The following is a 12,226-nucleotide window of genomic DNA, read 5'->3' on the forward strand; positions in this document are numbered from 1 at the left end:
CGCTCCGGGCCCAAAAGCGGGAGGGGGCGGGGCTTCCCTCCATGCTGGCTGGGAGTGGTTGGTTGTGGGGGGTCGTCTGCCCCTAGGTCTGTCTGTCCCTGCGCCCCCCCCAGTCCCCCCTGGGTCTGTCTGTCCGTCCCTGCCCCCCCCCCCCGTGTCTATCTGTCCCGGCCCCCCCCAGTCCTCCCTGGGTCTGTCTGTCCCGGCCCCCCCCCAGTCCCCCCTGGGTCTGTCTGTCCGTCCCTGCCCCCCCTCCCTGTGTCTATCTGTCCCTGCCCCCCCGTCCTCCCTGGGTCTGTCTGTCCCGGCCCCCCCCCAGTCCTCCCTGGGTCTGTCTGTCCGTCCCTGCCCCCCCCTCCCTGTGTCTATCTGTCCCTGCCCCCCCGTCCTCCCTGGGTCTGTCTGTCCCGGCCCCCCCCAGTCCTCCCTGGGTCTGTCTGTCCCGGCCCCCCCCCAGTCCCCCCTGGGTCTGTCTGTCCCTGCCCCTGGGTCTGTCTGTCCCGGCCCCCCCCCAGTCCTCCCTGGGTCTGTCTGTCCCTGCCCCTGGATCTGTCTGTCCTTGTGTCTGCCCCTGTGTGAGCCTGTTCCTGACCCTGTCCCTGCACCTCTGTCTGTCTGGCCCTGATCGTGCCCCTCTGTCTGCCAAGTGAACAGCAACGGCAGTGTGGCCTCCCCCTCCTTTACCTGATGAAAATGATTCCTCAGGCTGGAGCTTATTCCTGGCCAGTGAAATCCCTGGAGAAGGGGCTTTTCCTTCCCTCTATCAACCAGCTTGAGCCTCTGCTGGTGGCAAATGTTAAAAACCATCATTCTTTATTATGAACCTCACCTACATGTGCCTCTCCCAGGCCTAGTCGTCCGGTGCTGGGACACATGAGCCACCTGTGCCACGCGTGACCCATGCCATCACCGCACGCATGACTCACACGTGACAGCAAGTGTCTCTCACCCACAGAGGCTGGTCCAATAAAACATATTACTTCAACCCCCTGCCCCCTTTTCTCTCCCATGGGCCGTCACAGCATGGATGGATACCCGCTCGGGGAATGTTTTTGTTCTGCAGTTCTACCCCACCTGGTACGACGGGCCCTGGGCCATGACTAGGTGCTCCGCAAGGCACATCCTAAACAGGAATAACACTGGATGGGTGCCAAGGGGGGTGTGTGATCCACACATGTCTAGCCGCAGCGTCATGGCGTGAGCCACGCCGGCCCTCGTGTAGTAACAGAACTTGTGTGATTCATGCACCTGGGTGTGAATGGTCCAGGGGGTTAGATCTAGGCTCCACTGCTCCGAGTACAATGTACATAGGAAAGGCTGGTATCTCCCCCCTCTGGGAAATTTCACACGCGTGCAGGGGATGTTGCTGCCCCTTTAAACCCTCAATGCCAGGCCTCCCCCTGCAATGCAATTGGCTGGAGGTGTAGCACGTTCATCCATGTCGCAGAACGTCCTGCTGCTGTGATTGGCTACTCAGAGCGCCGCTGGATACTTCCTGGAATGTCTGCAACCCAACGTTCCATCAGGTCAGTTTTACAGGGAAAGGGGGGCGGGATCCCCCCGATTTCTACCCCATCAGCCCCCGTCTGCAGCAGCCTCAGGAGCTTGAGCCCCCTTGCATGTGGTGCATTGCAGGGCAGGGGGCGCGCATGTTGCAGGGGATACCTGCACCTCCCCAGCAATTTTCAGTCCCCAAATCCTGTCTCCTTTTTTCCCCTCCACGGCAAGAATTTCCACCAACACATGAGCGAACTGATCCTCCGAGGTGAATGAGCCTCCACTTCTCCACTCCCGGAGAAAAGCACTTTTCTTGCAGCAGGGTGAATGGGGATGGGGTTGCAATTTATACAAAAAGAGAAACAGGCGCTTTTCCTGGCGGTGGTGTGAAATCCGGGCTGTGATTTGTGCAAAAGATAAAATGCATTTTCCCGGCAGGGATCTGAACGCCGTGTGTCAGTACGTAGGGTCTGAATTTCTGGTGCAATTTGTGGGTTAAAGAAAAAGATGCACAGGTGGATTTTCAGTGTATGTATTTTATTTTAATTAGCCTGTCTCCGTTTTGCAAGGTGAACACAGATTTGCAGGCGGGTGACTTTTGCAAAATAGCAAGATGAAATATTGTTGGTCTGAATCAGGGTTGCAATCATTGCATACAGAAATGGGTTTTTCTTGCCACAGTCTGACTCATGGCTAAAATTTGTGCAAAAAGAAAGTAATGCAATTGTATTGTCAAGGTCTCAACTCAGTGATAGAAATTTGTGCAGAAATGAAAAACAGATGCACTTTCCTTGCAAGAATCTTCAATTGTGGTTGCCATTTTGTATTTTCTTTCCTTTGGGGATAAATTAACAGCAGGATGTTTCGTTCTTCCGACAGGGCATTCCCCTATTGGCTAACCTTGTGAGGTACCTGTGCCAATTCAATAATAAACACTTAACTCCTGATCCTGCACATTTCTCCATGTTGGTGCATTTGCTCCACCTTGGCTACAGTAGCCAGCACCTGCCTTTCCATTCTGTGCGCTGTCGCTTTCTTTTCAAATGTGGTTACATTATTTTATTATTATTTGCACAGATAACATAGTAGAAGCCAGAAGCTCCTCAATATGACGACTGAAACCTTTGTAAAGGACATTAAACCCGGCTTGAAAAACTTGAACCTTATTTTTATTGTACTGGAAACAGGTGGGTATTAATAATGTGCAAGAGATATATTAAATATCTTACTGTAGTGGTTCTCAACCAGGGGTATATAGACGTCTTCTGCGGGACATCAGCTCATCTAGATATTTGCCTAGTTTTACAACAGGCTACATAAAAAGCATTAGCGAAGTCAGGACAAACTACAATTTCATACAGACAATGACTTATTTATACTGGTCTACATACCAGACACTGAAATGTAAGTACAATATTTATATTCCAATTGATTGATTTTATAATTCTATGCTATAAATGAGAAAGTCCGCCATTTTTCTATAGTAGCGGGGCTGGGACACTGCTGTATTTTTATGTCTGATTTTGTAAACAAGTAGTTTTTTAAGTGAGGTGAAACTGGGGGGTAGGCAAGACTGATCCGACACCTGAAAGAGGGACAGTCGTCTGGAAAGGTTAAGAGCCGCTGTCTTACTGAAATTCCTTTAACTGTTGCAATCAGTTCTCAAACAATATCTGTGGCTGGCTTTCACCCCCTGCCCTAGCTGCTTAGTGATGTCAGTGTCCATTTTTGAGACACCATAATTGACATAGGGTGAGGGCAGATGCTTACGTTTGCGGCCGTGACTCAGCGTTCATAGGCTTGGGACCTTAGGCCGGGACCACCTTTGTGGTCTGTGTTTGTACAAGGCCTTGTGTAGCCCAAAGGGGCTCGTCTGTGTTACCATGGAGGTGTCCCGCTCCCCCCTGCAGGTCGGGTGACCAAGACAAAGGATGGCCACGAGGTGCGGACGTGCAAAGTAGCCGACAAAACCGGCAGCATCAACATCTCAGTGTGGGATGATGTAGGGAACCTCATTCAGCCGGGAGACATCATCCGATTGACCAAAGGGTAGGCGAGACCCTGCTGGGCGGGAGGGGGGGGGCGGCCTCGGGACCCAATCATGTTGGCGCCTGCTTCATGCCCAGCCTATCAGCCTCAGGCCCCCCAGGGCTCCTGAGACAAGCTCATTCGGGGTTTGATAGACCAGGCCGGGGGCTCACCTGAGCTCCCCACATCTGAGACTGCGATGCCTGCCCTTCCGGGGCGAGGAGAAGGGGCAAGGCTGCTCTTCTCCCTGGCATTCATTCTCAGCAGAAGGAAAGCGTATGGTCTCCTTTATTTGTCAAGGGAGATACAAGCCTGAGCAAACAGGCCTTCATCTGCCTGCTCAGAGCTACGTGCGAGCTCTGGCTCCTTGCGGGATCCGGTCGTCTCAATGCTCTGAAATAGCCCAAATTTCCTAACTTTCCAGGCAGGTTGCAAAGGATAGGGGGGTTTGGGAGAAGGCCGAGGGCGGTGGCTGAATTCCTGCTGATGACTTTAACGCTGAGTGTGCATGGTAGTGGATGCATGGTGGTGTCTGGGCACCTTGGGTAGGAGACTTTATTATTTTAAATATATAGATACAATTTTTAAATAAAAAATCCAGTTAGGTCCCTGGAAAAGATCCTTCTGCACGCGCACAGACACACAGAGTTAATGTCAGTGTAGTAATATGACACCAGCTCTCTATCCCTGGACACTGGAGGCGGGGGGGAGTTACCATAAGCGGGTAGGACTGATCTCAATGGATTCATCATGTCGGCTTAGCTTAGACACGACTTCAAGGCAGGATTTTACTGTCCCTGTACCCCTGGAGAAATCCTTGTCATTCTGAGTGGATGGATCTCATCTCTTCCTCCTGCCACTCCCAGCCAGGCTCGCGCTGCACCTGGAAACTGCAACTGCTTTTGTGGGAGCCACTTGAAAGAATAATTAGAGCGCCCCCTGGTGGCATTGCTGAAGCAGCACACAGTGTTGCCGGGCCAGGCCCCCTTTTCCATAGGGGGTTGTGGGAAACAGAGTACAAGTCAGAGTAGCCTCAGGGCTACTGTAACTTACACCGGGGGGGGGGGTTCCCTGGCAAGCCCCAGAGCATTGGGAGCACAAAAGTGCCTCCCTCAAGTGCAGGTTCAGGGGAAGTGAGAATTGAGGCCCCTAATTCTGCACCCAGTCCAGGGTGCGTGTCCCGTGTGAGATTTCTGGCCTGTAGCCGCTGGGCCAGCCCCGCGCAGTTAACCCCAGATCTCGGCATTCCTCTTGCTTTCAGCTACGCATCAGTTTTCAAAGGCTGCCTGACCCTCTACACGGGCCGCGGAGGAGACCTGCAGAAAATCGGAGAGTAAGGAAGTCCTGTCGGCTTCACTGCGGGAGCCCTGGGGACATCGCTCCCTGGACCCTGGCTCCTTAGAGGCTGGGGAGGGGAGAAGTGTGGGGCAGCCCCAAAGCCGGAGCGATTTGCCCCCGGGGCTGACCAGGCAGCCAGCCTAGCTGGCCCTGTGGGTGTCTACTCAGGAGTGACTGGTGTTCAGAGTAGGGTGGGGGTGGGGAGCCAGGACTCCTGGGTTCTGTTCCCAGCCCTGGCCTGGTGGTTAGAGCAGGGGAGACTGGATACCTGGGTATTGTATTCCCAGCACAGCTGGCATCAAGATCCTGACCTGAGACAGTCCAGGTCTCTCGCTGCTGGAGAGTCGGGGCATCCCCTCCTCCGGGATATGTCTGAGTGCGAGGGGAGGAAGGGGCTGGCCGGTCTCCTGGTGGCCTCGCTGACCTGCCATTTCCCTCCCTAGGTTCTGCATGATTTACTCCGAGGTCCCGAACTTCAGCGAACCCAACCCAGAGTACGTGATCCAGCAGTCCCAGAGCAAAGCCGTGAGTACCAGCCGGTTCCCAGCTGGGGTCAGAGGGCTGGCGGGGCCCATCTAGCAGGGTAATCGGATTTGCTCACCTGCGGATGCCCATGGGGCCTCCTGTGGCCCAGGGAATAAGTCTGTGAAAAAGCCCTTGGGGCTTCCTGCAGCTGCCAACCCCAGGAGCCAGGATATGCAGCAGGCACTGGAGTGTCACTGGACTCTCCCCCAGGCTCTGCCCCTGCTGGGACGGGGTGGGGTGGGGGTGGATTTGTGGACGTCAGAGACGCGCGGCTGTGCTGGCTGCGGCCCAGAAGCAGCCGCATCTCTGTCCCGCGGGCAGCTGTGGAAGTGCACCAGCATCCTGCGAGATCCGGGACCATGAGTTCTCTCTCCCGTTTCCTTCAGGCCCCGAACGACAACGCGACCCCTGCTGCTTCCCAGACCACCCCAGGCCCTGCCGCATCGTCCCCAGGTAAGGGAGCCCCCCTAGGTCTGCAGGCTGGATGTCCCCCCACCCCTGAGAAAGGCAGGTGGGACATGACCCTGCTTCAGAGCCGTTCAGCACTAACCACTCGGGGGCATTCTCAGCTCAAGCCGATTCTCTAGTCCAATAATCGGGGAGGGGAGTCTAGGAGGTTAGAGCAGAGCGGTCTGGGAGCTAGGGCTCCTGGGTTCTATCCCCAGCTCTGGGTGGGGACTGGGGTGTAGTGGGTAGAACAGCAGGGGCTGGGAACCAGGACTCCTGGGTTCTCTGCCCAGCCCTGCCTTAGTTTCGCTGTTCATTTCCCTGTGCAATCTGTCGCTTTTGTTTTCAGCTGCCGACAACCAGAACGGCAACGGGCTGAGTGCCCCAAGCCCCAGCGGCCCCCCACACCCACCCAGCGGCCGGATCACCAGGAGCCAGCCGAATCACCAGGGCGCAGGCTCGGCCGGGTCCAGCTCGTCCTCCAACCCCATCAGCAACGGCAAAGAGACCCGGCGAAGCAGCAAGAGATAACACCGCGGGGCCGGGACCCCCCACCCCAGCACTGTGCCGGCTCGCCCCGGGCCCCACTGCCAAGGCCGGGAGGAGGCTGGGCTGGGGGGCAGGAGAGACCATGGCCAGGCGTCACTTCGGGCTAGATCAGAGACAGCAAATCAAGAGCGTTTTAGTCGTCGCGGTCGTGACCATTTTCACCGGGACCGTGGTGTTCTCCTGAGCAGTGATGGGGAGGGGGGCGCCCCCCCATTGGAAACCGGCCCTTCACAGCTCTGCTCTGAGACTAAACGGAGCCGCAGCAAAGTGCAGCCCTGCCCCCGCTGGGATCCCCACATGCCCCTTGGGGGGGGATGCCAGCTCCCCCTCCCTCCCCAGCTCACTGGATTTCGTTCCTTTGGTGGACTTTTTTAATTGTTCTTGGGTTTTGTTTTTTTTTTTGTTTTTTTTTACAAATATCCTGAAACTTTTTAGCAAACTTTAAAAAAGCCGCTTTTGCCAGGTGGGGTCAGCGGCCGGGGGGGCGGATGGGGACTGCTGAAGCTGCCGGGTGTAGGATGGGGGGCAGCAGCCCCCCTCTCCTTGCCCCCTTTGGGTCTTGGTGTCTCAGCGGAGGCTGCCTAAGACGGAGTGTGGAGCCAAATCTCTCCCCCATCCCCTCCGCTCCCCCCCCCCGGGCCAGCAGCAGCTCAGGGTACCTTGGGGCGCACACAGCAGAAGGGGGGAGCGATGGGGGGGGCGCTGGTTCCAGCCCAGGTTGGCCGTGATCCCTGCCTGGGCGCTCTGGGCCCCACCCTGCATGGAATGAGTTTGCTGGGTCTCAGGCCAGTTGCGAGGAGACAAATGTCTCCGTCACGACGAGCAACCCCCCCCCCAGCAGCTGGCAGCCCCCTCGCATCATGGAGCTGGTGGGGGCAGCTCCCGGGACGGGCTAGAAGGAGGATTTGGGCTCTAGGCCCCCAGGAGAGACTCACCCAAATTGCTGTCACGTCTGCCCACCCAGGGAGGGATCCCCCAGCAGGATCGGGCCTGGCGCTGGCCTTGGAGCTGTTCTCCCTCGCCCGCTGGTTTGGAGAATGCTCTTCCCCCCCCAGCCTGATGCTCCCAGCCACCACCCCCCTTTTATTCTGTTTTAACTCCCCCCCCCCCCCCCAAACTCCCTTCTCTTGTCTCACCCGAGCTGAGTCACTGACCTGCCCGGGGCTGCTTTGGAATAAAGGTCGTGCCGCCATCCCCCTCCACCTGCCGTGTGGTTGCTTGCGCCCGGGCCCCAGGGGAACCTTTGCACCAGCCACACCGGGCCTGGTCTGCTGGCATCAGCCCCCCCGAGTCCGGCACCAGAGCAGCTTGTAGTGGCTGAGATCAAACTCCCCCCCACAACCCCGCATTCCCAAGCCCCATAACAAAATCCAGCCCCATATGCTGGCGGCAGCGTGGCCCCGCTGGGCATTATACTGGCCAGCTGGCCCAGTCCATAGTCATAGATTGAAAGACGAGAAGGGGTGCTGTGTGCTGAGTGCTGCTCCTGTCCAAGTCACACTGAACATTAGATGGAAAAATTTCTCCCCTGGGCAGGACAAGGCCCGTCCCCAGCGCAAGCTTCCTTCTGCAGCTCAGTGAGCTCCAAGTGGGCACAAACTGCGAAGGGAGGCAGCGGGGCCCAGTAGGTGGGGGGCTGCACTGGGCCGCAGGAGACCTGGCTTGTAGCTCCCCAGCTCTGTCCCTGACTGGTGGGGTGACCCCAGGGGCTGGATTTGAACCCAGGAGCCAGGTCACTGTTCCTGCCATGAGATGACAGTGCCCAGGGTCTGTGCAGGGCTGCAGCTTGGGACCAGCCCCCTCCCTCTGCACCTCGGCCAGCGCCCTGCAGGCTGATGGGGCAGGAAACCCACATGGGACTCGCCCTTTTAGTCTCCTCCCTTCAGACCCTCTGGCTGGGGGGAGGGGCCAGGCTTCGGGGAGACCTGCCTGACCCTTGCCCCTCAGGTACTGGAGCAGCCAGATTTTGTGCAGCAAAGAGCAGGGACCAAGACACTGCACCAGGTAAGTGCATTTCCTTTCCCCGCTTCTGGGGAGGGACAGATCCCCCATGGGCAGGGGGGGTAAAGCCCCAGTGCTGGGCAAAGACTGCAATGAAGCAGCCCTGAGTGCTGCCAGACAAGAATCAGCCCCCTCCAAGCCCCCCCCCCCCCAGTAAACCAAAGGTGGGACTGGAGCTGGCTCTGGGGCAGAGTTGGAAGCTGGTGTTTTTGGACTGGGGCAGGGGAGGTGGCTGGCACCCGCCCTGGCCAGATGCAGCCCTCTGGGTGGGTGTGCAAACAGCATCAGGGTGGTTTCCCAGAGGCTGTTCCTGGTGTGTTCGCCTGGTGCCCCGTCTGGGGGAAAACCTCATGGCGTGAAGTCAGCACTGAGGTGGCGGCAGGGCGCCCCCATGGGAACACAGCATTGTTTGTACAGCACCTGGCGTGCTCCGGCCTGGGCAGGGCTCTCCCTGCTGCGGCTAATAACTACACCCATGACGCTGGCCCAACTTGGTGCGTCCTAGATGTGTCCTCAGGCTCTCGGGCAGATCTAGCAGGTTGATAAGACCACGGGGTGGATGGGAAGCAGCTGGGGTAGGACTCCCCCCCTCGGGAACATAATAGGACAGGACCCGTTCCTGGGGCTGGTAGCAGGGAGAGTTCCAGGCGGCCTGTCAAACACGTGAGGTGACAGAGCTGTGCCAGCTCTCCCGCTAATCGGGGCGATTCCCAAAGCCCCAGCACCTGGAGTCACGTGAAAAAGAGATGGGCATTTCTAGAGTTTTAACCCTGTGACACCCAGGTGTCCATCATCTGCCAGGCCGGGGTCATACCCTGTCCATGCTGAACTGGAGCTGACAGAGAGTTTTCCAGGCCAGCAGGGATTGGGGGGCAGCCATGGGACCTGCCCTAGATATTGTGCAAACAGACAAGTAGATTTACCTTTGGCCTGGACTCTCCAGGGGTGGGGGGGCAGGACAGATGGGAGAAGGATTTGAGATTCCTAGTCACCAGCTCTGGCCTACCCCAACCCCTCCCCCCTTGGCTCCTCTCAGAACCTGCCCCTTGATTCCTCCTGCTGGAGGGGCAATAAAGTGGGGGGGGGGAAAGCTGCATGGGCCACAGCAGCAGCCTGCACCTCCCCGCCCCCCGGGGAACTGGACATTGGACTTTTCTGGCTTTTCTGCCTCTGGGGCCCAGAGCCTCCGGCTGGTGCTACCCCCTGCTCAGTTCTTGTCCCCCCCCCAAGAGCCAGGACATGGCAGTTGCCTGGTTTGACACAGGGCTGGCCTGGCAGGCGGGTGGGGGGACTCGGTGCTGGCTTCATATCTGAGTTATCACCCAGGTGAATCATTAACTCCTATTAATAAAGCCATCTGGGCTTGCAAAACTGCCTGTCAAGGACACGTGCTCCCCCTCCCACAACCCTACCCTTCTCCAGGGGCTGGGGGGGCCTTCCCCAGGATGGGACCTTCCCGCCCCCGGAAACCCCATCCCATCATGCCTCGCTCTGTAATATCATGGTGGGGCTCTGATGCGCCGAATGGACCGGCCACAGAAATGCAGCCACCTCTGGGGCGGAGCGTGGCAGCTCACAGCAACTCTCGGGAAGGGGAACCCAGTGTCTGGCGGGAGCTGGTGACAGCCCAGACGAGGGCCAGGGGCGTTTTAATAACCCCAGGCCGCTCGGACCTTCCCAAAGCAGTTGCCGCTCCCAGCAGGCCGGGTGGGAACGGAACCCCAGTGCCCCGTTAGCATCAGGCCGATTTCTTCCGGGGGGGGGGGTCTCTCATGTGCCCCTGCGAGACCAGGGTCTGCAGTACGAGGGGGGCTCAGACCCGGCAGGCATGGGGGGCGGAACCGGGAATCCTGGGGGAACAATTTTTTCTGGCTCCGATCGGGACGACGGGATCGAGCGGGTCCGGCTTCCCCCCACCCCCCCATGCGGCGGGACCCTCGACACCCCTGGTGGTAGCTTGGTTACCTTGCTCGGACCAGAGAGCGGGCAGGGGGACGACGCTGGGCCCGGGATCCCCGGCCCCACCGGCCCCGGCCTCGGCCGGGAGGCTCCTGGATTGTCCTGCCGCCTGGAAAGAGACGGAGGCCCCTGGTCCCTGTGAGCCGCGCCGGTGTGGGCGCACCCAGATCCTCAAACCAGCGCCCACGTCGAAGCACCGCGCACAAACCGTCTGCACAGAAGACACGTTTTGGGCACAGGGCCTGTCAAACATTAGCGGGAACACTGAGGGACGGGCGGGTGAAACTGGCTCGACCCCCGTGGCCTGGGGACGCTTGGCCCCACGGGCCCGGCCGGGAAAAGAGCCGTAGGCTGGCGGCCCATCTCCTCCCCGCGGACGTGACTTCCCTGGCGGGGAGTGTCAAGGCCGCCAAGTAGGCGAAGTTGCACCTTCACCTCCTGGCGCCGCAGCCCAGGGAGAGGCCGATGAGCAGAACCGAGCCCGGCCGCCGGGGCCAGCGGCTGCCGAGGTGGGTGCGAGGCGCCCTGTCCCGGGCCGTTCTGGCCAGTCCCCTCCTGACCCGGGAGAACGGCCCTCGTATTGCAGCACTCACGGTCCAGCGCTGGCCGGCCTTGTCCCCATACGCGGGAATGCGCAGCCCGGGGCCTTCGGGGGATCTCGGGGCGGGTCTCCCTGCTCTTGGGGCGGCGAGAGGCCCCGGCCCAAGGTGTGAGGCGCTGTACAAATATAGAACAAAGGGAGAACGCCGGGCCGGGGGCAGCCTCGGGGAACAATGAGGTGCCAATCGCAGCCGCGGGCGGATTGCGGGGTCTGTTCGTACAGCCCTAGCACAGTGGGGTCAGGACACACACATAATACAGCGGTGAGTTCCACCGGCCTGGCGCTGGGTTCCCTTCGTGTCCCCCGGGGCACGGGGCAACTCCCTGACTCGTTGTCCCCTCGGTTCAGCTCCACACGGCAGCGGGGCCAGCTTTTGAGGGGTTTGAGTCCCAGGGCCGGTGGGGGCAGAGGGAGTGACCCTACGTGCTCACACACGTGTGGGAGGAGACGCACAGCTGGGCCCCTCGGATCCAGGCGCTCTGACCCGGCGTTTAACTCCACCAGCGCGCACGCTCCTCATGCCCACTTCAAATCCCCAGCCCAGCTGTGATCGCTCCAGCTGGCCAGTCCTCGCTGCGAGCCGGGCGAGGGAAGAGCCTGCCCCAGGACAGACCCCGCCGCGGGAGGAACAAGCAGCAGCTTCAGCAGGTGGGTTTTGACCGAGGCTGGTTCCAGGGCTGATTCCCCCTTTCCCTGGCACTGTGTCTGCTGTTTAGAGACCCCCTGGGACCCTCATCTTGGAGGGAGCGGCGGTGGCCCAGGTCTGTTCCTCAGTTTCCCCATCTGGAGTCCTGGGTTCACTCCCCGCGGGGTGGGTTTGACTCTCCCAGTCCAGTTAAAGCAGCAACCCCCCCCCACCCCAGTGGAGCTGCCGTTCTTTCATTGGGGAGCGTAACACGCGATACGGGTGCAAGTCCCCTTTACACGGGTACAAGCTTCTGCACGACGGCTTCCCCTGGTGGGACGCTGTAGCTCCAGCAGCGCTTCTGACCCCAGGCCTTATGTCTACAACCGCAGCCCGGGCACGGTGCTGGGTGCGGCCCGGACGCAGGGGGAGAGCGAGTCGCTGCCCCAAACAGCTCACTAGGCAAAGTGCGGGAGGGGAAACTGAGGCATGGAACGAGGGCGGGACCTGTCCGCTGTCACCCGATAGGCCAGAGCCACTCTCCTGGATCCCACTGGACCCACTACCTCAGGCAGACAAGGCGTTGACTGTCCGGCTCCCACAGTCTCTCCCCCTAGGAGCCGGGCAGTCCGGCCCCTCCACGCCCCCAGACCAAA

The 12,226-nt window shown here is 59.4% G+C and overlaps 1 protein-coding gene across 3 annotated transcripts; it reads left to right on the forward strand.

Moving 5' to 3' along the window:
• Window positions 1–1,417: 1,417 nt before the first annotated feature.
• Window positions 1,418–7,663, forward strand: NABP2 (nucleic acid binding protein 2). 3 transcript variants are annotated; one of them, XM_038378294.2, is made up of 7 exons: window positions 1,418–1,526; window positions 2,575–2,684; window positions 3,408–3,546; window positions 4,787–4,858; window positions 5,307–5,388; window positions 5,775–5,841; window positions 6,185–7,661. In XM_038378294.2, exons 2-7 carry the CDS (start codon window positions 2,606–2,608, stop codon window positions 6,364–6,366), a joined length of 621 nt encoding a protein of 206 aa, XP_038234222.1. In that variant the 5' UTR covers window positions 1,418–1,526; window positions 2,575–2,605; the 3' UTR covers window positions 6,367–7,661. The 3 variants fall into 3 exon arrangements, with proteins under 3 accessions (XP_038234222.1, XP_038234223.1, XP_043362446.1); XM_038378295.2 differs by lacking the exon at window positions 1,418–1,526 and adding an exon at window positions 1,626–1,765 and having other exon boundaries at window positions 6,185–7,663; XM_043506511.1 differs by lacking the exon at window positions 1,418–1,526 and adding an exon at window positions 1,807–2,023 and having other exon boundaries at window positions 6,185–7,663.
• The last annotated feature ends 4,563 nt before the right edge of the window (window positions 7,664–12,226 follow it).

The sequence above is a fragment of the Dermochelys coriacea genome, chromosome 20 (genome assembly GCF_009764565.3).
Source record: "Dermochelys coriacea isolate rDerCor1 chromosome 20, rDerCor1.pri.v4, whole genome shotgun sequence".
NCBI lineage: Eukaryota > Metazoa > Chordata > Testudines > Dermochelyidae > Dermochelys > Dermochelys coriacea.